Source organism: Platichthys flesus, chromosome 7 (genome assembly GCF_949316205.1).
Source record: "Platichthys flesus chromosome 7, fPlaFle2.1, whole genome shotgun sequence".
Taxonomy (NCBI): domain Eukaryota; kingdom Metazoa; phylum Chordata; class Actinopteri; order Pleuronectiformes; family Pleuronectidae; genus Platichthys; species Platichthys flesus.
In genome coordinates this window covers 26,191,241-26,216,969 of record NC_084951.1, presented here as the reverse complement: position 1 = coordinate 26,216,969, position 25,729 = coordinate 26,191,241, and the positions used below count along the sequence as shown (strand labels likewise).

Below are 25,729 nucleotides of genomic sequence, written 5' to 3'. Positions count from 1 at the left end.
AGAAAGACGTGAATATCCTGATAAACAAAAAGAAAAGTATGATCTGTGATTCTTCATTGATATTTTAATTTATGCCTCTTGAGTCCTTGCTACTTTCTAGATGAAGTTTATTTCCTTGTATTGTTTGTTTATGTCTCATCCACTTCCTGTATGAATGTTGTAGTTTCTGTTTTAATTAATAAGTAAAAAATTCAAAAGAAGTGTCAGTGTGAATTTGTCAGCCAATCAGAGCAAAGTCGTGTCGTCACAGAAGCGAGCCCAGCACTGCAGCTGATTGGCCAGGGGAGGGGAGAGCACGTGCGTGCCAGGTGGATGTGAATGCTGACTCCTTATTGGATGAGAGTAGTTAAATAGGTGCCAGGAGACCCCGCCCACTTCTCCGTCTGTATAAGAGCTCCGGTGGAAACAGGTGAAGAGGAACAACCAGGAGAGAGATAAGGTTTAAAGATCCTCAGAGACAGACACAGACACAGGTAGGTGGACATCTCTGTTTCACTTTAACTTCACTTCACCTCAAACAGGAAGTTCCTTCAATCTGCTTCTTCTTCTTCTGTTGCTTCATACAAACACTTTTAGCGTCAGATTTCCCTGCTGCTTCGTTTGTGTCTGTTCCACCTGTAACAGAAACAGTTATTCATATCATGGATTAATTGATTAATTGATTAATGGATTGACCCAAACATTTCATCGTGTCTCCAATGTGAGGATCTGAATTGAAAACAGAACTTTTGGTCGATGTGATTAAAAACGTATTTTGAAAAGTGGGATATTTTGAGATATCATCCATTTTCACTTTCAGATTTGTAGATAATGTAAATAATCATTAGTTCACACGGAGTCTGATCAGTGGGAGTTGGTTCTCTCTACAGTCTTAATATTTTAAGTATATAATAAAAGTATATGTTGTAGGTGTTTTGGTTTGGGGCTTAATTTGAATTGAGTAGCTTTGGACCAATCAGATGCTCTTTCATAGTGTGAACGTCCAGTTATCAAACAAAAATCATCAATCAGTCATTATTAGATTGTAATCAATATTTAAAACATTTGTTTATTGCTTCTTTCATTATATTAAAGTGTTTCTCAGTATGAAGATCTACTTCTTCACGAGTGAATAAAATGTTCAAATCCTTAACTGCACGAAATGTATTAATACTGCAGTACTTTATAATATTGTGACAAGTACATAACAAGTCCTGCATTTAAGAAAATAACATGAAAAACACCACAAACAAAAAGTTGTCTCTATACATAATCTTTAATAAGAATCTATTGAATGCCCTTAACACTGAACTCGTCTGTTCAGACAAAGTTAAAATCTGAAAATGTTGTTTGTCAAATATCTGAAGATTTTTCTTTCAAGTGAAACAAAGAATCAGCAGAAAAAAGTTCATTTCTGAAAAGTTCCAACCTGCAGATATTTCACCTGTTGAAGAAATGACTCGGATGATTATCAGTGAGACGCAGTGTGAACGGTGAATCACCGGAGACGTGAGCGTGGACAACACAAAGACCAGTGTGGTGATGAAGGACGAGTCACAGTGAAGCAGAGCTGTCTCACACGGCTCACCTGCTCAGTGACGTGGAGTCTGGGTTCGATTCCCTGGAGGCTGCGTCCTCGTCATCGGCCTTGTTCTTTAACTCACCTGAAGTGTGATGACACTTGTGCATCATCAGCTGTTGCGTGTGTGTGCACGTGTGTGTGTGAGTGAGTGTGCGTGACCTCCAGACCCGAGAAGCTCAGGAGAGGCAGGTTGAGACGAGTTGTTTCCTCTGTTCGACCTTTAGCAGAATAAATACTGAGCCTGTCGGGACCAGTGGAGCTCAGAGGGACTGGTCTGGTCCTGGTGTCCTTCATGGGAACTGTGGGGAGGCCGAGGTCAAAAGGAAGGAATGATAATAAAATGAATAGATTAATAATGAAGGAAAGGTTTTGACCACCAGAGGGACTATTTCTTATAAAAACTCTCCTGAAGTCCTCGGCTGTTAAATTGGAAAAGATGAGGCACAGATGCTTCAAATATTAAATAATACAGATGTTACCGACTCCAGCTTAACTTCATAAAGTGAGACTCTGATAAAAATCAATGTGAAAAGGATCTGGGAAAGTTCCTCGTTGTGAAATATCTGAAATGCGTGAAAACTGGTTTGTGTTCTGCTCGATCGTTAAATCTTTGATTTTAGCTCCTTGGCAAAGACATCGAATATAAAGTCATTCAGTATTTTTTAAAGTTGATCTCAGATTTAATCACAAAACTAGAAAAATCTGTCTCAAGACAAAAGTGAGGCTCGTTGAAATGATCTGATTTCATCACATCATCACATGTCGAACAGTGAGTCCTGGGAACACGTCTGATTTCATGTGGAGCTGAACCGGACACAACAAGTTTATCTGATAACTAACGGTGATGATGACAGACGAGGCGTGTTAATATGAACAGGGTTAGTCAGAGTGAGGGATCAGGGTTCAGGACGTTAAGAGAGAGTGGAAGTCGATGCAGGGTTGTGTGTCTGTGTGTGTGTCTGTGTGTGTGAGTTGTCTGCTGCTGGTCGCCCTCGGGCCTCAGTCGGAGCCCTGTCACATGAGAACAGATGGTCGATGGTGACGTCCTCTATTGACTCAGGCGGCGCTGCAGTGCAGTCGCTCAGATTGATTGATCTCTGGGAGGTTTCGGTCGGACATAACAGAACATCTGGAACCTTTCTGATCAGAGACACACAAACAGCTGAGGGACACGTCCACTCGTCAGCCGGGGACGATGTCCTAAAAGTTTAACAGCTCCAGCAGCAGAGGAGAAGCTGAGGACAGAGGTTCCTCTTTGTCCTCAGATCAGTTTGACTAATTCAGGCGTCCTCTGTCTCTCTCTCTCTCTCTCTCTCTCTCTCTCAGCGTCTTGTTTCTGGACGTCCGGCCGATCGATCACTCGCACACACAGACAACATGGCCTCCGTCGCCCCCCCCTTCAGCCGCAGGCAGTGGGCGTCCCAGTCACTGAGGGTCACCGCCAAGGAGATGTCCATCGTCTCCGCCCGGGGCAAAACCAACGCCATCGCAGAACGCTTCTCCAAGTAAGTCGCTCGTCACTTTAATAATTCATCAGCAGCCACTCAGCAGATCAGCCTCAGTTCCTCTTCTGCTCCTCTGATGAGAAACCAGGTCACGGCTCTTCCTCTCCGCTCGGCTGCTTCTCAGTTTCCTCTTTTCTGTGAAAACTGTGACGATCACACCTTCAACCAGTCGAGTGCATGTTGGTTACTGGTTCACAGACTTCACTGAGGGGAACTGGGCTGAATCTCACCTTCACATATCAAGTTCCTTCCTTCTGAACTGAGCAGGTGGTGGTTTGGATGCTTCCCCTGTAGTTCCTCTGTCTGACCACCAGAGGAGCCCGTGCTGCTGTGGATAACGAACACACAGTTTAAAGGTTCAGTGTGTAGAATGAGGAGACACCTAGTGGTGAGGTTTCATGTTGCAGCTGAACACTTTTCAGCTTCTGTCTGTCGTCTCACTCTCTGTCCGTCCCACATGTCCTCAGGTACCAGATGGCAGCGGAGGAGGGGAACGCAGAGAAGAAGAAAACGGTGAGTGTCCGGAAGTGATCTGTATTTGCAGTATTACATGTATTAATACTTCAGTAATCTATTACAAGTTCTGTATTTAAGAATATGAGAGCGAGTTTCTCTCTCAAGCAAAATGTCCTGAATGCATCAAAAGTCAAATCAGGCAGATCCGTTTGTTTCAAGGATGTGAAATGACTCCAGCTGCAAATTAGTTATTTTCTATTCATCTTTCAAATCAAGTTGAGAATTAGAAGCTTTAATTATGAACTGATTATAAAACTGTTAAGTGATGACATCACCTAAAGTTTCACTGACTTTCCAAGTTGTTGTTTATTCCGACATCACATGAACAAACTGTTTCACACCCGCTGATCCACACACTGACTTTATGTTAGAGACACGTACACACACACACACACACACACACACACACACACACACAGACACACATTCTCACTCCAGCAGTGCACAGAGAGCTCTGGTGAAAGTAGACGAGGAACAATGGCATCTGCTGTCCTGTGGTAACAAGACTCCTCTGACCCACCTGATCTGTCTGTGTGTGTAGGGGGGGGGGGGGGGCTAAGACACACCCACCTACCCCAGGTCTCACTACATTTCCTGTAGCAACACACACACACACACGCACAAACACACACTTATGAAGCTTCTGGCCTCGTCCTGAGCCGGTTGAACTGAGGCTGTGGAGACGGCCGGGGACAGGACGGGGGGGGGGACAGGACAGGGGGGGGACGTCCACTTTGTCCCGGCTGGTGAGACATTTGGGTCTCTTCTCTGGCTCCGGGTCACAAACAGAATTCAGTTTAAATGTCTCTCTCTTACATAATCGACATTCATGCACCAGGTCTGTTTCTCTAAGAACTTTACTGGACTTGGAGAAACTTGATAAATAAAAACTAACGTGTATATGAATGTGTTTCATAACAGAACATTCATATCAGGCAGTTCTACAGCTAAACACACATTCAGGAGCCGTCGCTCTTTAACACGTTTTGTTTAGTAGTATATTTTTTGTGGAGAAGGAATGAGAAAGTTCTCTGAAGCTTCATAAACAAACTTGTCACGAAGGTTCATCACTTTCTCTCCAGCTGCTTCTCTCTGAGTCTTTGAGGGAAGTTTCTCTCGCTCTGTTTGGGTTTCTCTCTCTCTTTTTTACCTTTCACTCATTTCCTGTGTTTTCGCTCCGTCCCTCACTGACGGTGTCTGTTTCTGATTTTCTCTCCCGCCCCTCGGCCCCTGCACTCCCTCTGTTTCCTCCCCTCCCCGGGCTGTGGGGGGGGCTGCTTGCTTCTCTGATCACTCTTCAAGTCTCTCACATCTGGGACGGGTTGTAGCATTTCCAGCCGGTCGGTAGATACACACACACACACACACACACACACACACGCGGCCGCACAACGCTGAGAGGACAGCCGGGTCGTGCTCCTCGCTCTCTGGTTTTCAACTCTCCACTCTGACAGTAAGAAGCGTGTGTGCAGCTGGTCCCAGGTCTGTGGCCGACGAGCAGCTCTTTGTCTTTTTGGTGCGGTTGTTTCTCTTCGGTCTTTTCTTCTGACGCTGCAGAAGCTGGAGGTTGAGTTCTGGTGTCTTCTTACCTTCAGTGGCCTGAGTCACAGTCTGATGAGGAAATGAAAAACCGCTTGAAAGAAGCGGAAACGTCTTGATGTCTCTGACTCTTTGTATCTGAGCTGCTGGTTTGAATCCTCCTTCATCCAAACTCCTTCTCATGAGTCCGACTGTTGAACTCGTCTTCAACTGCTTTGATCCATGAGACGGTTCCTTGAACGTCTCTGGATTTAACCGATTTTTCACGTCTTTGTCTTTTTAGCTTCCTGATCGATTTAGTTTATCTTGTGTAAAATAAACTAGACTAAATACTGATGGTCTTTTTGTTGTGTTAAACGGATCATTGATTTGACAGGAAGTTAACTTTCTATATCTAATGTTGAAGGTTGTTTTGAAACTTGAGAAATTGCTGCTTTTCTGTGTTTTTTTGTTTTTATTTGAATTCTCAGTAAAACAGAATTTTGATGACCTCACCTTGATGTTTAAGATTATTTTAACAATGAATTAAAATGAGTAATTAACAAAGAATAACAGAATAGTTGAGACCTTAAATTAGAAGATGGATCATTTGCATTGGCTGATCTACAGTCAGTGTTTGGACAGTTGCACATTGTGTGTTCCTGCACATGTAATTATGAGTAAATTGTGAAACTGCACCAAAGTCTGTTTTATGGTTTGAAACCTCCTCAGGTGAGTTCATGAAACTACCTGATGCATGAACCTTTTCAAGAGGAACCAATGAGCTTGAAGCTGAGACACAAATAATCAAATGCAGGATCACAGCCTCAGGATCAGTGTGTGAATAACAGCTGGTGGTTCTCCGCAGGCTGCAGCCCCTCTGCCCTCAGCGCTACGCAGCGGGAGTCTGAGTGTTTTAAAGAAACGCTGGGAGCAGCCGTCGTCCTGTCACCGAGCCCGAACCCAGGAGGCCACACCCCGCGGCCCCGCCGACCCTCAGACCCCCATCAGCCAATCCACGGGCCCCAAACCCTCACCCGGGAGCCGCTCGGACGCCTGGAGGAGCTCCACCGTCCCCCCGGAGCAGGACCCGGAGCCACAGCCTGAGACCGGTGAGGACCAGCTGGACCTGACGGACATGGAGGAGCCGCCGAGCAGAAGCACCGAGGAGCTGGAGTGTGAGAAGCCCAGCGTCCCCCTCCACAGCCTGAAGAGGATGTTCGAGACGGGAGAGAAGCCGAGAGACGAGGTGAGTCTGTCTTCACCTGATCTGCATGAAGACTCACGGGGGGGGGTAACTAAGTACATTCACTCAAGTACTCCTTGTTGAGTACATGTTTGAGGTCCCTTACTCCACCACAATCCAGAGGGAACTTATTTTCCTTACTGATATAATTATGTTGCATTACATTGATAATCTAATAACACAATATACTACACTCTAAAGAAGAATGAGGTCATGTAGTAGTACTTTTACTTTTGATATTTAAAGCAGATTTTTCAGATAATATCTTTACACAAACGTAACATCTGGATTCAAAGTGTTTAAACCTTCATGAAGGATTTATTTATTAGTCTGCAGCAGTTTGGACTGAACTCAACACACTTGTTGTACTCCACTAGTTTGGCTCTGGTTGTTGTGCGTTTGTCTTTTTGTTGTCATGTGTGTGTTGTTTCTGCTGCTGTGACGATGATGATCCTCAACGGGTTCGTGAATCGTTTAGTTTGAGAGGACAAAAAAAAAAAAGACATCCGTATGTTCTCAAAGAATCAGAACTGTCATGCTTCAGTCACATGGTGCAACCTCACTATCCTTCATCTCACACACACACACAGACACACACACTCAGCTGACTCTCATCTCCTCTGCTGCCCCGGCTTCACGCTCCCCGGGGCAGCTGATTGTTTGTGGAGCAGAAGGTGGAGGCCTTTTAACGTCCGGTCATGAATTCCCCTGGAGGCGTGTCCGATGTAGAGCGCTGGTTCTCGAGGTGTGACTCGTTAACAACGGCCACGCTGTGCTTCCTGTGCACAGAGCGTCCATTTACCACCGAGGGAACATTACGAGTCATTATGAGGCTTTAAACAGCTCAGAACACTGAAGATTCACTGTGTAACTGACCCGGAATCAGCCTCCTAATCCATTCACTGCACATGTTCCGCTCTTTATTATTGATTTATGCAATAACACTGTTAAGGTTTATGGAGTTGATCTTAAATTGAAGAACTCACAGGAGAACAGACTCTGCAGCCAGACGGCCTTTTCAAAATAAAACCATCTCTGTCCACACAAGCGTTTTGGCTTAAAATCAGTTTTAATTTACAAACACGCCTGGATCATATGACCTCCACTGGACACGTGTGGGCCAGTGTCAACAGAACAACATCTTGTCTCCTCAACATTCTCACAGTTAAAATGTAAAGTACAGACGGGAACTGACCCACAATCAGGTCAGTGACTCATGTCGTTGATTCTCTGGGATGAGTTCTACTCTGAGGCCGGGGGTTCTTCTTCATGAAGGAGGTCATGTGGTACGTGTTGGACGAATCAGTGAAAGCTACATTGTGAAAGAAAAGACCGAATCAGCCAGAGGTCGTGAGTCATCGTTTCCAAACATCTCAGCTTCGGCTCTGGAGTTTTTTAAACTGAAGCTGGAACCAGCAGCTTCTTCAAACTTCTCTGTTCTATCGATTCTAAATCTCCAGAGTCGTGTGAAGCAGAGATGAAGAGTTTTAAAAACAGAAACTTGGTCCTTCTTTAGACCTGAACCCGGAGGAGCTCAGCAGAAAGGGGTTCACTCACAACTAAACAGAACGAGGAGACGAGTGGAGCTGCAGGATGAATCCACTCGTCTGTGGAGGTCACGTGTTTTTGTTTAAAGCAAATCAACCCTGGTGTCGACTGATGTCACCACAAACCCTCTTGACCTCCTCGTCTGCTTCTTCATCCCGAGATGTTTCTTTTCCTTTCCCGTGATGGAAGCGTCATCCACACGCCCACAGCTCCATCTCCTGCTGTGTTCACACGTCAGCTCCTCTGGATGCTCTGCAGACGTTTCACCAGGAGGCTGCAGGAAGCACTCAGATGTTTCTGTCGTCCCATGCAGCTCCTCTCTGGAGCTCGGTGCAGGTCTGAACGTGTTTTTATAAAGATCCTCGTCCTCAGCAGCAGTTCACTCAGAAGAAGAATCAGATTCTCCTCGTCAGTTTAGTTGTTTCATGAGATTTGTTTGAGAAGAAGAGAAACTGAGCTCATCCTTCAACCATCAGATGGTTTTTGTTGAGATTCCACGAGATCCAAAGTCAACACAGGATCGGCTCCTGGCAGAGAAACGTGCTGGAGACATGAGACAGAGGATTTTCCGTTTAAACACTGAGCTCAAGCGGCCCTCTGGGAGTTCGGGGGATTTTTTGTCATGACTTGTTGCATAGTTGTGTTACTGAAGGAGGAATTGTGTGAGGAGATGAACAGTAAAATCCGATGTGACTCACGAGGCTCCAGAGCTGCGTATCTTTGTTGAGCTGCACAGGATGATGTAATGGTGCCGGCTCATGACTGCAGACAGCTGATCTGACCGTCTCCCCCGAGGGCCCCCCCCACAAGCCCCCCCCTCATAAATCATCCCTGTGCTCCACTTTCTGCTCCCCCCCTCCTCCTCCTCCTCCCACACACGGTCAAATACCTCCACCTCGGCTGTGGCCTTGTTCTTCAGGCTCAGTGTTCAGTCCACTTTGTTCCACTCCTTCAGACGGGTGAGTTTTCAAACACATTTAGTTTGTAAAGACGATATCTACACAAATCACACACAAATCACACACTCTGCCTCGTGGGGATCAACAAAATGCAACATCATCTGTTCTCAACCCACAAGAAGACGAGAAGAAACGATGACACACACAAAACCCCCAGAGTCGTGAGGATTCATCTCGAGGACGAAGAGAAACACAAAACCACAGAACGACAATATTTACAACAATGAAGAGAAAAGACTGAAACACAAATAGCAGTTGAATCAATGTTTAAACGTTTTATAGAAAACAAAATGTCTGCCAGAGATGACTCAGCAGAAATCATTCATGTCAGTAATAGTGCGTCAGTAGTTAAATAGTTTTTTATCTACTTGCAGAAGTTTGAATGATTTACTGAACTTTAAACCCAACATCAGAACTTTTCAAAATAAAAGCTCCGCAGTTTGGCTGGACACATGCAACAAAACAAACCTTGTGCTTTTACTTTGAAGAACCTTCTTATCAATTAGAAACATATTGAGCTGCCTCATGAAGATCCCCCCCCCCCACCCCATGCCACGCCCACTCTGACGGGAAATCATGCATCACCAGACACAATGAAATTAATGAGACCCCCACACACACACACAGCTCAGCCCCTCCTCTGCCCCCCCCTTACAGCACCAGCTGCTCCACCACCCACTGTCCCCCATGAACCCCCCCCCCGTATGCCTGCCGCTGTGTCCCGCTGATTTAACTCACCCATCTGTAACCCCCCCCCCTTCAACCACGCCCCCCTTTGAACAGCCCCCCACCCAGAACACCTGCTCCCCCCACTGAACCCCTCTCCAGAACCCCCCCCCCCGGTCTCCCCCCTCACGGTGACTCAGACCCTCTCAGTCTGAGTCTCTCTCTCTCCTCTGGAGCTCGTCTCCCTCAGAGCTGCGTCTCCTCCGTTTCTCCTCGTCTCCTCGTTCTCTGGCTTTAACTTCACGAGAGGTAACTATGACGTCTTCATTCACGTTTGACTTCCTGTCTCTGTCTCCGTCTCCGTCTCTGTCTCTGCAGCTGGAAGACGACGCAGCTGCAGAGAGTCAGAGATGAAAAACAGCTTCTCAAAGAACTTTATCGTTTCGTACTGATGGACTGAGTCGCTCCATCTAACAGTTTCATATTTCTAATAACTCTGTAGATGCTTCGTCTTCTGTCTTTGTTTTGGGGGTGGGGTAAGGTCTTTGTGTGTGGTGTGTGTGTGGGGTGGGTGTGTGTGTGTGGGGGGTGTGTGTGTGTGGTTGTGGGTGGGGTCACGAGGGGAAGTCAATCTGTCCGTCTGAGCGGGAGCTTTATCAGTATCAGGATTAGCTGCAGATTCTTTGTCTCTGATCCAACGTCCTGAGATCCCACCGAGGGTTTGTTTACATCCCACTGACCGCTCTATCCCTCTGCCCCCCCCCCCCCCCCCACATGCCCACCTACCTAATCCACCCCCAGGGACAGATCCATTATTCTAATGACTGCTTCCTTTGTTGTGATTTTGTGTGTTCTTCAGAATCAGGCTCCATCCACACTTCTCTGTTTTCCTCTGAAAACACATGAACCCAGTTTTAGAGAATCTGGAAACAGAGACGTTTATCAACTGGTCCCAGTTCAGTCTGGACGAGCAGAAACTGGGATGTTGGGAAACGATGACTCAGGCTGTTTGCTGATTGGTCTTTAGGGTCGACTGACGAGGTCTTCGGTTTTGTCAGTAAGCGTAAACTCAGAGCAGATGTATGTACTTGTACTTGTACATGTGTGTGTGTATATGACTCATGTACTGAGGTAACTCCTCCTACTAATTTGTACAACACTAAACTTCGGATTTAAAGCTTGAAAGGTACTTTGTCCTTTTGTCCTCAGGTTGCTGACATGTTGAGAGTCAGGCTGCAGATTGTTCGACTCTACTCTGCTTGTGGGGAAAGTGAAAGTTACACATGTTTACTTTGAAAGGAGATAACAAAGCGGGGGGGGGGGGGGGGCAGTTTATCATCATCGTGCTGTTACTTGGAAACCTGCAATGAACCGAAACGAGAAATATCTGAACTCTGAGTCACTGCTCAGGAACTTGTCTGAACGTTGTGAAACAGCTGCTGTGTTTTTCTGTTGTGAAATCTTCCTTCACCTGCTGACGCCTGCGGGGGGGCAGGGGGGGGGGGGGCAGCGACCTCCACCTGGTACCGAGCCTGAAGCAGAGACCAGGCGACGTCTTTCTGTTTTCAGATGCAGCTTCTTGTAGATTTGAGTCTTTGATCGTGTTTTTCTCGCCGACTGAAGAACGAGTAGAAGCGTCGGTTGTGTAACGGTGGAAGGACGGGAGTGTGGGACGCAGGCATCGACCTGCCGGCGTGGGCGTGACGGCTCCGGCAGAGTTTAGACTTGTCAGCAGATCAACCGACGATAACACAAACATGAGATGATTTAAAATCCTGCAGCTCTGAACACGATCCTGCGTCAGATTCCAAACTCTCTTCCTCCAGTTGTTGATTGTGGATTCATGTGAAAAGAGGCTCTGCATGTATCTGGGATCTGATCTGGGATCTGCACCTGGGCTCTTGACCTTTTGTTAAAGCCAGTGCTTCACTTTCAGTTCTCAGGAAATCGTCTGTTAGATTTCTGACATGGTCTCAGGTTCCATCTTCACTTATTGTTCAGTTTAAAACCCTCAGTGACACATCGCTGCTCCATCAGGCTCCTCCGTGTCCAGCACAGACTTGTGGTGTCGGAGGTTGTGCGATGATGTCACAACGTCTTTTAAAGTTTGTTGATTCTGTGGAAACTTAGTTTAAAATGTCATTTGAAGTTCTTGTCACATGATGTATTAGCTTCTAATATTCAGTTTCTGGTCTCTACCGACTTCTGAGGGAAAAATCTGACTCTACGTGTTTGTTTGTTTGTGTTTGTTTGTTTGTGTGTCTCTCTAAGTTGTCTTCTGTTGTGCTGCCAACAGCTTTCAACTCAGAACGAGCTGAACAGACGTGTAGAGATGTGGACTCATCACTTCTCTGTCTCTACAAGTCCAAACAGTTGAAACAGGAATTCAGCTGATTCGTGTTCCAGCTCCTTCTCTTCACACTTTTCACTGTTTGTCTGTTTAGACTCGTGTGTGTGTGAAAAGTTCAACACAAACAAACTTTAGTTTCTATCTTAATAATAATAATCAGTTAAACCAGTTTACAAGTGATGAAGATATGTTCAAACAGACATTGAAGTATCTTCTAGTTCACGTCTCGTCTCTGCCTCGTGTTTTCTTTTTGGTTCTTGTTGATCAGAAACTGAATCTCGTCCGAAAGCAGAAAACGATTCTGGTCAAATTCTGTTTTCATAGTAAATTAATAGAATTTACTATGAAAACAACAACAGTGACATGATCTGTTTGTTTTGTGGCCGACTGCGAACAGACGGAGTGAGTGTCTCAGACTCTGTCTCCCTGAGCCCATAAGGGGATTAGAGTGGTTTGGACTGGACACACACACACACACCACCACCCCCCCCCCCCACACACACACACACTCGTCTTGTTCATCCATCTGCACTTTGATCATGCCGATGGACACGAGTGCTTTTTGTCTGTTTGCTCCACTGACTGAAACATGTGAGTGTGTTGTGTTTAAAAACAGCTTCACATGACACACAAAGCTGTTGTTCACTTTGACTTGTGTCGTCGTCGTTGACGTTGTTGTTGTTGTTGTTGTTGCAGGAGTCCGGAGAACAGTCAGGTGATAACATGGAGCAGATACTCGGAGGTACAGTGGACGTGTTTATGTTTCATCACATGTTACCGATCTGGAGGATGTGAAAATACAAACTGCCAAACGTTCTGTTTCACAGCTTCTCTGATCAAAGTGTTTTATCTTTTAAACTCTGACTCAGGTCCACTGAGCGTTTAAGCTTCTTTTTTAATAATGATAATAATATAATTGTTTTGCGTCAGATCTGGATCCTGCAGCTCTTGATATGTTCGTAAGATTTTAATTTTAAGGGATTCCTTTTGGCCACTGGGAGGCAGCACAACACACTAAACACATCACTGACGTATTGTCACCTTCAACAATATTGTTTATTTAGTTGTGTTCCAGGTCACATGACTTATTTAAATCCTTTTAGCTCAGCTTGTCTAAATCCTGAAGACCTAAACCGGTTCCTGAGAACCAGGTTTAGTTCCTCTGACTCTTCAGCATCACTTGGTTTGAACAGTGTGTGTCTGTGTGTGTGTCTGTGTGTTGTCGGAGCAGATGGAAGTCTTGCTGACTCCACCCCTCTCCGGGACAGGATGGCCCTCTACCAGGCGGCCGTCTCCAAACAGGACGTCACCGTGAGTCACTTTCTCATCACATGTTAGTCTGACGCCAGGAAGTGAAGTGGGGATGAGAAGCTCGGACTGGGTTCGGACTGGGAGTGTTGGGAGTCCCAGATGTCAGCTCAGTGTATCCAGTTTCTGACCTGCGGGGGGGGGGGGAATAAGACGAGGACCCGAAAGGATCAGACTCAAGTTTTAGAAAATGTATGTATGTGTTTATATATATATATATATACATACATTTTCTATGTGTGTATATATATATATATATATATATAAAACCCTATTCACACAGCCACTGTTTGACTCTAAAGTCACACTCTGAGTGTGAAGCAACACAAAAGAGAATAGAAAGTAACAATCTGGAGGGACATTGACCCTCTTCTTTCTGGAGGGACATTGACCCTCTTCTTTCTGGAGGGACATGGGGTTATGACTCTTCTTTCTGGAGGGACATGGGGACATTGACCCTCTTCTTTCTGGAGGGACATGGGGACATTGACTCTTCTTTCTGGAGGGACATGGGGACATTGACCCTCTTCTTTCTGAGGGACATGGGGATATTGACCCTCTTCTTTCTGGAGGGACATGGGGATATGACTCTTCTTTCTGGAGGGACATGGGGACATTGACCCTCTTCTTTCTGAGGGACATGGGGACATTGACCCTCTTCTTTCTGAGGGACATGGGGACATTGACTCTCTTCTTTCTGGAGGGACATGGGGACATTGACTCTTCTCTGACTCAAGTGTTGATACGAGACTTGTTATCCGTCCCTGACTCAGCTGACTGTTTCAGAGCCTGTAGAACTCTGTCCTCTTCGTCTTTCAGCCACAGGAACAGACAGAAGACGACATCACAAGTCCTGAGATTCAGCCTGGACAGACAACATGAGTCCAGAGTGATCAGTCGAATCTTTAAATCTCTTCTTAACCAGAGTGAAGAGGCTGGACACTGATCTCCTGACAGTTCTGAACAGTCTGTAGCTGCTCAATAGATTTTTAATTTAGATCCAGGAATCCAGACAGGACGAGATGAAGGTGTTTGAAATGTTCTAAGTTTTTAAAAGTTACAGGACATTTTTATTTAAAGAGCACAAACGATGCTATCGAGTTGCATCATGGGAATTTTAGGATCCAGATTTTGTTCCAGCTTGTTTACCCAGCGGGGACAAAAGGTCTGGATCTGATTTGTCCTCCTCGTCTCCGAAGCCTTCAAGGTGACTGCTTCGTGCTTTCACAAATCCAATCAACAGAACAGACTGTGCAGCCCAGACGCAGCTCACGAGAGACGGAGGCGGCTCGATCCGGTTTAGAGTCTGAACGAGGAGCGTTGAAATATCTTTGTCCCTTTTTGTCTTTGTTTGTGTCTCAGAGCGATCAGCTGGACGGGTTCTGTGGGAAGCAGAAGGAGAACGTCCCTCCGTGCTCTCTGGACCTGGTGAGGAGACGAATCCTGTTCAGATGATTTCAAATGATCATAAATGACTTACAGAGTTCAAATCAACAGGATGAATGTTTTCTCCTCTTCTCCTGTTGCAGACTCCAGAGTCCGACTCACACGTCAGAAGAGTTTTAACTGCAGAAAGCAACGGTGATTCACTTTACAACTTAAGAGCTCATCAGAAAAATGTATCTACATCTTTTTCTTTTTATTTCATATTATTATTTTAAAAGAGAAGGAATCACATTGATTTATTTCTTTATTTTCTTTATCCCATGATTTACTCTCTAGTCTATGGTTATTAAACGTGAGGACAGCTCCCTCTTGTGGTCAGAACATGCCGGTGCCTCCTCTCATCCTGCTCTCTGACCCCCTCAGGTTCTGGTCCTGGCACCCCGGTGTCGTCCAATCAGAAGGACTCGTCTCAGCCCAAGACTCCCAGAGTAAGTACTTCACCTCCTGTGAGAAGAACTGACTGAGGCTCAGCTTCAACTGTCACAACCAGCTCCAGTGGAAGAGTGAAGCTGAACTGAGATCAGTTGAAAAGACCCTGAAGTTATTAAAAACCAGAGTTTATCTCCAATATTCAGCAGGAATTTTAAAACCTGAAGGATTCTAGAGCGTGTGGTGGGTTTGTTACGGCAGCATGTGGCTGCAGGGGGCGCTGTCGTTCATGTTGCAGCTCTAACAGATTCTGGTTTGGTGAGCAGAACTTCCGGCCGCCGGTGAGGGAGACCTGCGTGTCCTGTGAGAAGACGGTGTATCCTCTGGAGAGGCTGGTGGCCAATCAGCACGTCTACCACAGCTCCTGCTTCCGCTGCTCACACTGCAACACCAAGCTCAGGTGAGGAGGAGGAGGAGCCAAACACAACCCTCGACCAATCGCTGCACTCATTTACTCAGCAGTGGCTTCAATCTGACGTGTTTATCAGAACGTGACCGTGAAACCCTCGGGAGGTTTTCTGGACGCGTCACTAACTGCTTCTTCTTCTCCTAGCCTGTTGAACTACGCCTCCCTGCACAACAACGTGTACTGCAAGCCGCACTTCAGCCAGCTCTTCAAGGCCAAGGGCAACTACGACGAGGGCTTCGGCCACCGGCCCCACAAGGAGCTGTGGGAGAGCAAAGGCGACGCCGCCGAGTCTCCGCCCCCGAGCAGCCTGAAGATCCCGAGCTCGGCCCCGGCCCCGGAGCTGGAGAGCCCCAGCGTGGAGGACTCCCCGCTGGCCAAGGTCAACGTGCTGATGGCCACGATGGAGGCGCTGGGTCAGGGGTCGGCAGAGAAGGCCGACCGACCCAGCGAGGCGCGTCGACTCAAGATCTCCTGGCCGCCACGCACAGAGCCGGGGGAGGGCGGGGCCGCCACAGAGGCGGGGTCTGCTGGTAAGCCAATCAGAGCCAAGTGGCCCCCAGAGGAAGACTCCCCCTCCTCACCCACAGAGGAGGCCAGGGAGACGGCCAGTCTGCGCCACAGCTCCTCCCTGAAGGAGCGCAGCCTCCCCTTCACGCTGGCAACCAGCCCCGACTCCAGGAAGCAGAGTTCACCTCCTCCTCCTGAGGAGCTCAGCCCGGAACCCTCCGGCATGGAGCTGCAGCTCGGAGACGGCCAGTCCTCCTCCAGCCAGACGCCCACCGAAGACAACTGCATCGACATTCACACCAGCTCAGGAGAGGAGGAGCAGGAGCAGGAGGAGCAGGAGGAGCAGGAGGAGCAGGAGGAGCAGGAGGAGCAGGAGGAGCAGGAGGAGCAGGAGGAGCAGGAGGAGCAGCATCATGTCGTCCAGGAGGAGCAGGAGGAGGAGCATCTGGATGGACAAGCTGAGCAGCAGGAGGAAGACGAGGTGGATAAGATGGAGGATGAGGAGGAAGATGGAGGCGTGTTGGAGGAGATGCTGATGGAGCAGGTGGAGGCCAGGTCGTCCCAGGACGTGGGATTCTGGGACAGCGAGGAGGTGGATGATAAAGTGGAGGAGGAGGCGCTGACGGTGGAGGAGATGATCAAACGTAACCGTTTCTACGAGGAGGAAGAGGAGGAAGAGGATGTGTGAGGCCAACACGTCGACTTCCAGGACTTTTTCTTCTTCCTCTTCTTCTTCCTCTCTTCTCGCTGCAGGACGCTCTTTCTATTCTTCTGTATTCGTGCCTCTTAAACATTTCAACTCATAGTTTTTACTGTTGCTTCGGCATGATTAGTTTTTTAAGTGAGATATTTGAAACTACATGTTAGGAATATTTTTAGAAACAGAAAAAGTTGTGACACGTTGAATAAGCATTTTTAACTTTGTGTACGTACCTGTTGTGATGATGCTGTTTTCCTGGGACGCCTCTGGATCTGTTACGATCACCAGCTCCGTGCTCTTATCACACGAGAAGTGGGAAACTCACTCGTCTCTTAGGAGCAAAGTTCAAAGTGAAACTCTGAAGCTGCTCAGCCCGAAAAAAGAAAAATACATTTCCTCTTTTTATTGAATAAATCTGTCACTTTCTTTCTTCTTTTGTTTTGCATTTGAATCACGATCTTTTTAAAATCAGGGACCAAATATCCTAAACTTCTACTGTTCAAATAAATTGTTATTTACTAAACATGTGAGTTTGTGTGAAATGTGTTTGTACAGATCTTGTTAACGAGCGTTTGTTTTTATGATTCCACGTCTTGTGTTAATTTCGTCTCGAGCTGATTTGATTCGTCCATATTTTGTTTCCTTGAAAGTTATTGAAGTTTTCACAATATCTTAGCATCCACTTTTTTTGTTGTCATTTAATTCCATCAGGAAGAAACTTTACTCATCACTCATGTGGTGATTATTTTTTCTATTGATTTATAAATGTAAAGTTAAATTTGTTATGTAAATGATAAACATTGTCTTTAAATATGTGAAATCTGGTGCAACTTGAATGAGTCTAATGGACAAAGAGTTTACGAACCACAATAATTAACTTAATTACTAAGAATAGATGACAACTGGTTGGTTTTAAATTAAAACATCTAAAATATAAACCAGATTTATGAATCAACCTTTTTAAATGGTGACTGACCAGAGCTAGAAATAAGTGGACAAAGCGTTGTTACTTCACTGAACCTTTTATTGGTGATCAAACATGTACTGGACAAGGCCGTTATAGTGCAATGTCAACAAGGCCAGAGATTATTATCAATATCATTATTACAGGACTGAAGAAGTAAGGAGATGCTACAAAGACCTTTAACCAGATTTCGCTCTAATTTGGTTTAAATGTCATTTCTGTTGTAAACTGAGATTCTGAGTAAACTTAAATACGAGTGACTTTAAAACCCTGAACGTCGATGTGGAGGAAACGTCCACATCAGTGTCACATTAATATCTTTGCACTGTCTAGCTTCAGTTTTACAGTTCAGACGTGTACACAAGTCTCTATCCGGCCCTGCAGGACAACAAAAACAACACACTGATTTACACAATTCTTACACATTTCATCGATGGCTCCAAAATCCAACGCACAACAGCTAAAAACAAACGTACGATCTCCAGCAGATTTGTGATTCAACAGTTAAACCCTGTGTCGTGATTATACAGCATGTTAGTGTTACTGCTCTCAGGATCCTCGCTGGTCGACATGCAAAACGACACCACAACAAGAACCTGCTGTGTGCACCTTTTGGGGGGGGGGGGCAGAGGAACGCGTGGTTAAACTACACAGAAACAGACACACACAGATAACCATGAGAGACTTGATGAAGGTTTTGGTTAACCCGTTCAGCTGATGAATTAAAATCGTTCCCTTTAAATCAAACACAAGACAAGAGACGAACTTTTAACTTTCCAGCCAAACACGACATTATTCTGACTTCACAGGTGAAACAGGGAGAAAATGGAAAAAGAGTGAAACCGTCTACGTGTCAGAATAACAGAGACAGTGAGAGTATGATCCAGTTCCACAGCTCTGACTCTGGTGACTCCAGATCAGACTCTCAGGGTCGTGGGGACTTCTGTCCTGAGGGATCTGATCACGAGTGTTTGGTCCCTGAACGTCAAGTGTGATCGACCCAAACTCGTCCTGAGATCTGACGCCTGTCAATCTTTTAAAAAAGTTACTTCCTTCTTCATAGCAGCACGTTGGTTCTCTCTCTCTCCCTCACGCCTACACACACACAAACATCTGGAAACTCTGACGGGATAAAAACATTATTTGTGAGATCCGATCAAACGACTTCACAGGAGACGCATCCAGGACGTATCATGTTTTAAACTCTCATCACTTGTGTTCAGGTCCCTCAGGACAAATACCGGGGGGGGGGCGTGGGGGGACGTGGCGGGTCCTGACATAGCTCTGGTTTATTGGACTGTATCATACTGGAAGTTGTCTGTTATTCTGTCCCCCCACTGGTTTGCACGTCTCCCCCACGTCACATAGTCAAAGTGCAAAATCAAAACACGCTCCCTGAACCGTTGACATAGAAGATTAATTTAAATATGTATTTAGCAGATTCCTTGTAGAAAATATTCCTGATGTGTTCGTTTGATCGTTTCCAACACGAGACTAGAAAAATAATCACAAATCTATTGATCCGCTCTCAGGAGCAGAATCGCATGTTTGGTTTGAGATATAAGATGAAATGGATCCAGAGCAGCAACTCCCTGATCGCTCACCAGGGGGCAGTGTCACCCAGAGAGAGGAGAGGAGCCGGGCTGAGGGAGGGAGGGAGAGAGAGAGAGGGAGGGAGGGAGGGAGGGAGGGAGAGAGAGGGAGGGAGGCTCGGTCACCTGAAACATAAAGTGCCAACGAGCTCTGACTCGGCACAACTGTTGGCCTCGCTCTGCTTTGCTTTGGGGCCGTGACGAGCTGAACAGAGGCCGTGAGTCTCGGGAGCGGGGGGGGGGGGAGCAGCTCAGTGTTCCAGAGACGAGCTTCGTGCAGAACGAGGCGAGAGGACCAGAGGACCAGAGGACGAGAGGACGAGAGGACCAGAGGACCAGAGGACCACAGCAGAGACGGTTGCATAGAATCCACAGTTCAACGTCTGTCAGGAGTCGCCTGCTCCCGGACTCACGTCACCCAGGATCTCTGCTACCACACAACCAGGAGGGGGCCCCGGTGGTGCTCCTGCTTATGATTGTGTGTTTCTTATATAAATAAAAGCCGGGGGGGGGGGGGGACGTGCATGTGTGCAGCTGATCTGCGTGTGTTCTGGTGAGTGTGAGCAGCATGCTAGGCTACCGGGGGTGAGCTCTACAGCGCAGCCAGCTGTTTGCAGGGCGTCACGAGTCCGAGTCCCTGAGCTCAGCCGCTGAGAGGATGCAGATCCACCTTCACCTTCTCGCCGCTGCTCAGCATCCCCACGGTGGGATAGAGGCCACCAGGGGGAACCAGCATCTCCCTCCGGCCCATCAGCTTCCCGTTCCTTGTGAAGAACACCTGCGGGACCACAGGGGGCGACAGCGAGTTAGGATAAACAAACACAAAGCTTCTGGGTGAAGGTAAATCCTCAGATGGAGCGATGGAGGAATTAGTCAAGAGAAGAGAAGTCTTACGTAACGACTGATTCTTAAACAAACTCCACCTGAGAGGCCTCGGAGCGTGACCAGGACTTATGTGCAGTTAAGATATTGTTAAGCAAACAGGAGACAGTGTAACGTCTGTCTTCTCGTGGGGGTAAAAAGTCAATGTTTGCACAACATGTCTCCACTAAATCAGCAGTGATCACACATCATCCAGCTGTTCTCAAAAGAACATCAACAAGCTCCTCGATGCTAATGCGAGGGCTTCTCTCCAAGTCCGAGAACAAACACTGACACACGAAACACAACAAGACAAGTTCAGTGAAGTGTGTGTCTTCAATTCATCAGGCTGAGTCACACATCACCCAGTGTGCCACCCACTGCAGCGCTGCTCAGTCACTGGTGAAGGTATGTGACTGGTTTCATAGGTAAGAACAACACACACACACACACACACACGAATACACACATGCACGTGCAGCCATGCCCATAGTGGCCTGTGTGGTGTTGTGGAGCGTTGCACTCTGGGTAAATGTGTCCTGCTGGATAAATATTGACAAATCCCTGGATTACAGTTCAGCCTCTTCCTTCTCACCCACTTGGGTTTCGGCACCATGTTGTAGCATCGCCCCCCCGGCATCAAGAACAATTTAAAAATGCACGTTGTTTCACTCCCAGCCTCCAGGTGGCGCTCTGTGGAAACACGACGGAGTTTGGAGACGTGAGGAGGAAATTTGTTGACGTCAGAATTCCTTCGATGGAGGTTTTTTTAACCAGGAATAGAAAAACCTGCAGAGCTTCTCAAAACAAACCTGATTAAAATCCCTGAAGCTAAAGTCACCAGAGCAGTTTATTGAGTTCAGCCGGCTGCAGCTGACAGAGACAGGAAGTGACTCATCATCTCCGCTGCGGAGGTCACCTGAACACCCGGTGGTCGTCGGTTCTTATCACCTCAACCTGTCTCGACTCGTTCATCTGTGTCTTCTACGTGTTCTCACATCGACTTCTGCAGAAGTTCTACGGCCTTTCTACGAGGAGGTCAGAAAGTTCCTCTGGTGAAGATACCTGTGAAGTTCTGTGCTCGTCTCAAAGCTTCTGATTCGTCGACACAGAGTGATCGAGACATCTTCTAGGATTCTGTGTTTCATCGAGAGCCTCGGGTTTGAAACGTCGCCGGCCGATAAACCTACAGTTGTGCAGATTTGCTCTTCTTCACTGGTCGTGGACTGGAACCACCTCCAGCGCCTCCGACCTCGGCTCTGCACGTCCCAGTGAGGTGCTGGGAGACTGGCCGGACGTGTGGTATATTTAGAATCCCAGTAATGGTTCCCACAGGAGCCATGTTAGAGCCGAATATGAAAATATTCATTGTGATGCAAGTCTCGGGAGCTCCTGCTTTTACAAGTCATGTGAAATAATTGCTGTAATCCTGCTGAGTGCTGCTCCACAGGTAGAGCTGCCAAAATACAGATTTATTATATGTTAAAGGTTCCCAGTGGAGTTTTTGAACACCAGTGAAGCCATAATGTTTTTACAGGTGGAGCTCTGTTCGGTTGTTCTCGTGCACGCACACACGAGCACATGCATGAAGACACACATGTAAAGATATTCCACCGATCTACAGGTGGCGGTAATTCACCAAAGTATGGAGCCAATAGTGTGTGTGTGTAGAGAGAGTTGTATATCTATCTCAATTATTGTGAGTTTGTGTGAAATGTGTAATGAGATTTGAAGATGAATCTGTGAATGTGAACATAGATCTGTGAGAGAGGCGGCTGAGACCAGACGCTCTCTCTCCCTCATGTCTCCGCCATCTTGGGTTCTGTCAACGCCACGAGCGCAATGCATGATGGTACTTATTGAGGGACACGCCTGTCGCTCGACAACAAGGACATGAACTCAGTGGAACTTCACAGGAAGTCACACATTAGCTCAAGACGTGACACCTCCACAATAAGAGTAAATACTGTAACTGGATGAAATACAGGTAACAGTCAGTTTTCCTCACCGTGACCTTCCTTCCCTCCTGTCCCTGCTCTGCCTCCTCCCCGTCTTCCTCCTCCTCCTCCTCCTCCTCTTCCTCTTCTGCGTTGAGGTACAGGACGTTCTGGACGCCTGCAGGACCTGGACGGAGCTCCGGACGATCCCAGTCGTCCACGTCGCCTGAGGACAACAGAGTGCGTTTGAGAAAAGACCTTCATACAAAGCAGAACACAGTTCAGTAACTGATTAAACAGGTTATCGTTTGGAGTTAAGACATTTTTCATTAATGTCACAAACGGAGACTTTCAGTCTCGTTTGATGAGGAAGTTCTCAAACAGTTTACTGAAGTAAAAGTACCACACCAACTTTTCTACTTGAGTAACAGTAAGTACTTGCTTTTAATGAGTATAAAAAGTAAAAAGTACTGGCTGAGTGTAGCCTGATGAAACAGTCTCCTACATCTCCAACTGTTTCTGTTTATTGATTCAATGAAAGAATAGTAATAAAGAAGATGAAGATGATTCTACAGAAAACATTTTTGAGTTTCGGCCTCTTCTCTAATCTAGGTTTCCTCGTCCTGACCCAGGAGGCGGAGTCTAAAGTGACGTGCTGGTTCTGATTGGATCAGTTCACGTCTTGTTATTGATTTCCTTTAAAAATACGTATAAAAAAACATATGTAAAACCTTGCCCTGTATAAATAAACTGGAGTAATAGTGAAAAGTACCTGAGAACAAGTACAAATACATGACAAATGGAAAAAGAAAGCTAAGTAACTAAATAAGTAACTAATTAAATGTACTTAGTTACATCCCATCACTGTTGTTAGGCTCTTATTTGGTTTTATTAGTTCCTGTCATGTTTCATTAAACGTTGTGAAACCACATGAGAGCACGTTTATGTCTCAGGGAGAAGATGGAGGACCAGACTCTTCACCTGTGTGTGACGGCTCTGTGCCAGGACCTCGGTTAATATCCAGTTTCTTTCCAAACGCAACACAACGAACTTCTGTTCAGACCGAGCGTTGCAGCAACAGTCTTACGCTAAACCTCGATAATTAGGGTGAAGAGCGAAACCTCCCACGAACACACCAACCGCTTTCTAACGAGGGACGGTGTAATGCTACCGCCGGAGCCCACGTCACTCACCTTCTCCGTCCAGGATGTAGTCCCGTGGGAACATGATGCCACAGCCCATGATGTCGCCTTTGAAGCAGCGAGGGCCGAACGCGTCGCCGACGCCGCTGCCGTGAAAGATCTTCCCATCGTCTGTCAGGGCACAAGGAGAAGATGGATTTATCCCCGTGAGGAGGTAAATCCAACCTAATGATGCAACTGTGAGGGCGAAGCTTTCTGCAACAACATTTCACAATCTGCCAGCGGATGAGAGTCTGAAGAGGAACCATCGAGCAAAGAGACGAGAGTTCATCGGTACAAAACCTTTTAACAACTTTAAACCTTAAAAGACATCGTGGCAAACTGTAAAATCTAGAAGAGAGAATAAAAGTCTATTTAAATAAGAAGTAAAAGAATTAAAGAAAAATAAGTAATTTATTAAAAGTGTCAAACAGGAAAGTTCTCAGCTTTGATTCAGAAGAACCCAAAGTTCTTTGGAGTTCAGTCGGGACAATATGGCCTCTAAGGATTTATTATTATATTACATCATTCAGTTTCTATAAGAATAGAATGAATTTAAAAATACGACCTGGATGAGGAGATTAAGTGTCATAAAAAGGATTAAACTCATAAGGGCTCACAGGTGAAGTGATAAGTAACTGGAGCAGAGACACTTTGACGCCAACTTCACCAAATCTGCGACTTACAAAATGAGACCAATCCGTCCAGCAGTGATTTCCACACGTTTCACTAAATAAAAGAAAAATCATACTGGACTCACAACATCCCTGATGGTGAGAACTTCACCTCCATAAGAAAAGATAGAGCTGCCTCCTGCAGCACGATCCACTATAACAACTTTAGAAGTGTAGCACATAATAAACTATACAGGAGACACAAGAAAATATCAAATCAAGTTTAAGACTTTTCTTGCTGCTTTTTGAATCAAAACCAGTTTGAGGTGTTGTGTTTTGTCCCATTGCTGGAAATCCAGAGAACCAGTTTCCCAGCGTGTGCAACATGTGAACATGTAACGCACCCAGAACATACAGGACATCCTGACATTCCAGGCAGATGATGAAGTGTAAAGGTGAAAACAGGCCGAGTAAAAAACACTTCTCACCCCCCCAGCCCACAGGAACAACAAGACACGCACAACATCCAAAGGAAATCATCAAAACAACACATCGCTGCAGCGGCGAGAGACAACAATGGGAAAAAAAGGGCAAAAGAAAAACATGAGCGAGGCGACTGCAGCCGAGCTCCTCAAGCGAAGCGGCGTGGCTGCTGCCGGTAAATATTTATGGAGTTGTCATGGGACCCGTCCCCGGCTCAGGATACTGTTTAAACAATCTCTATCTGAGCAGCAGGAGGGAGACGGAGACACTGTATTATTACGGCTCCCATGCGGGCCCTTGTCACAACACCACACACCAGCAAACAGCGGAGCCACGCCGGCACCGGGGCAGCACGGCTATAAATAGCAGAGGTCGCCGGCCAGTGACCCAGACGCCTGCTGGAGGTGAGCTGGGCTGTGGAGGGCCGGGCCGGAGGATGGAGCCGGTAGGATGAAGCCGGCTGAAGAGCTGGAGGCGTGTTTGCCACTGGAGCAGCTTTCAGATGTGTTGGAAGTTTTTATTCAGATTGTTTCTATAAATGAATCAAGTTGAACTATCACCGAACTCTAAAAAGACTAAATTAATTAATGAGCTTTTATTCCTGCTCAAAACACAGAAACTTTAACTCTCACTTTCACTCAGAGATGATTGTTAACTCAATATCTTGCAGCTGAATGAGAAACATTTTCTTGTTTTGTGTTTACTGTTGTTTCTGTTATATCTACAAACACACGTCTGACTTCCTGTCCGACTTCCTGTCCGACTTCCTGTCCGACTTCCTGTCCGACTTCCTGTCTGAATTCCTCCCTTCATCTTATCAGCTTCACACTCATTTGTATTCTTAACGGCTCAGGAGAGTGTTGTGTTGAATTCAGTGCCATTTGGAAATGTTTAATATTAATAAAAATGTTATAAACAGGAGACGGTCTGTAGCCGTCAGTAGGGGGGGGGGGGCAGTTGAGCCTGTTTTATATAGATTGTTTATTTCTGGATATCGGACTGACACAGAACAGTTAAGCGTTAACTCCGTCATGAAAATAGCATTGATAGAATCACTTCCTCCTCAGGAACGTGTCTTCAAAATAAAAGCACACGCTAATAAAGAAAATTCGGTTCCATTTTATGATTGACTCTGATGATAAAATCTTCCCTGCAGATAAACCAGGCGGGATGAACACAAAGTTTTCTAGTTTTAAGAAGACTCTCTATTTACGAGGAATAAATCTCGAACAGTCCAGAGGACGGAGACTTCAACAGAAACATGAATAACACGTTGAACCTCCGGAGTTCTTCAGGGCTCAGAAACCGCTTCTGATTCGTTCCCCCTTCAATCCTGGTCCAACAGGATTCTTTAAATCTACCGTCCATGACCTTAATAGATGGGCCTCACTGGCAACTGGCCACAGGAAGTCCAGTTTACTGTTTACGA

At 46.3% G+C, this 25,729-nt stretch overlaps 2 protein-coding genes across 2 annotated transcripts in view; one reads left to right on the top strand and one right to left on the bottom strand.

Moving 5' to 3' along the window:
• Nucleotides 1–394: 394 nt before the first annotated feature.
• Nucleotides 395–17,193, top strand: lima1a (LIM domain and actin binding 1a). The gene is made up of 11 exons (XM_062390978.1): nt 395–473; nt 2,888–3,066; nt 3,534–3,579; nt 5,969–6,349; nt 12,566–12,611; nt 13,101–13,180; nt 14,540–14,605; nt 14,707–14,758; nt 14,987–15,051; nt 15,319–15,452; nt 15,606–17,193. Exons 2-11 carry the CDS (start codon nt 2,939–2,941, stop codon nt 16,654–16,656), a joined length of 2,049 nt encoding a protein of 682 aa, XP_062246962.1. The 5' UTR covers nt 395–473; nt 2,888–2,938; the 3' UTR covers nt 16,657–17,193.
• A 478-nt stretch (nt 17,194–17,671) lies between these two features.
• Nucleotides 17,672–25,729, bottom strand: part of spryd3 (SPRY domain containing 3) — a 46,414-nt gene continuing 38,356 nt past the window's right edge. The window contains exons 9-11 of the mRNA XM_062391010.1: nt 23,216–23,335; nt 22,094–22,248; nt 17,672–20,002 (exon numbers count right to left, since the gene is read on the bottom strand). Of these exons, the coding sequence (XP_062246994.1) occupies nt 19,868–20,002; nt 22,094–22,248; nt 23,216–23,335 (410 nt within the window). The 3' untranslated portion in view covers nt 17,672–19,867. The remainder of the gene's footprint in view (nt 20,003–22,093; nt 22,249–23,215; nt 23,336–25,729) is intronic.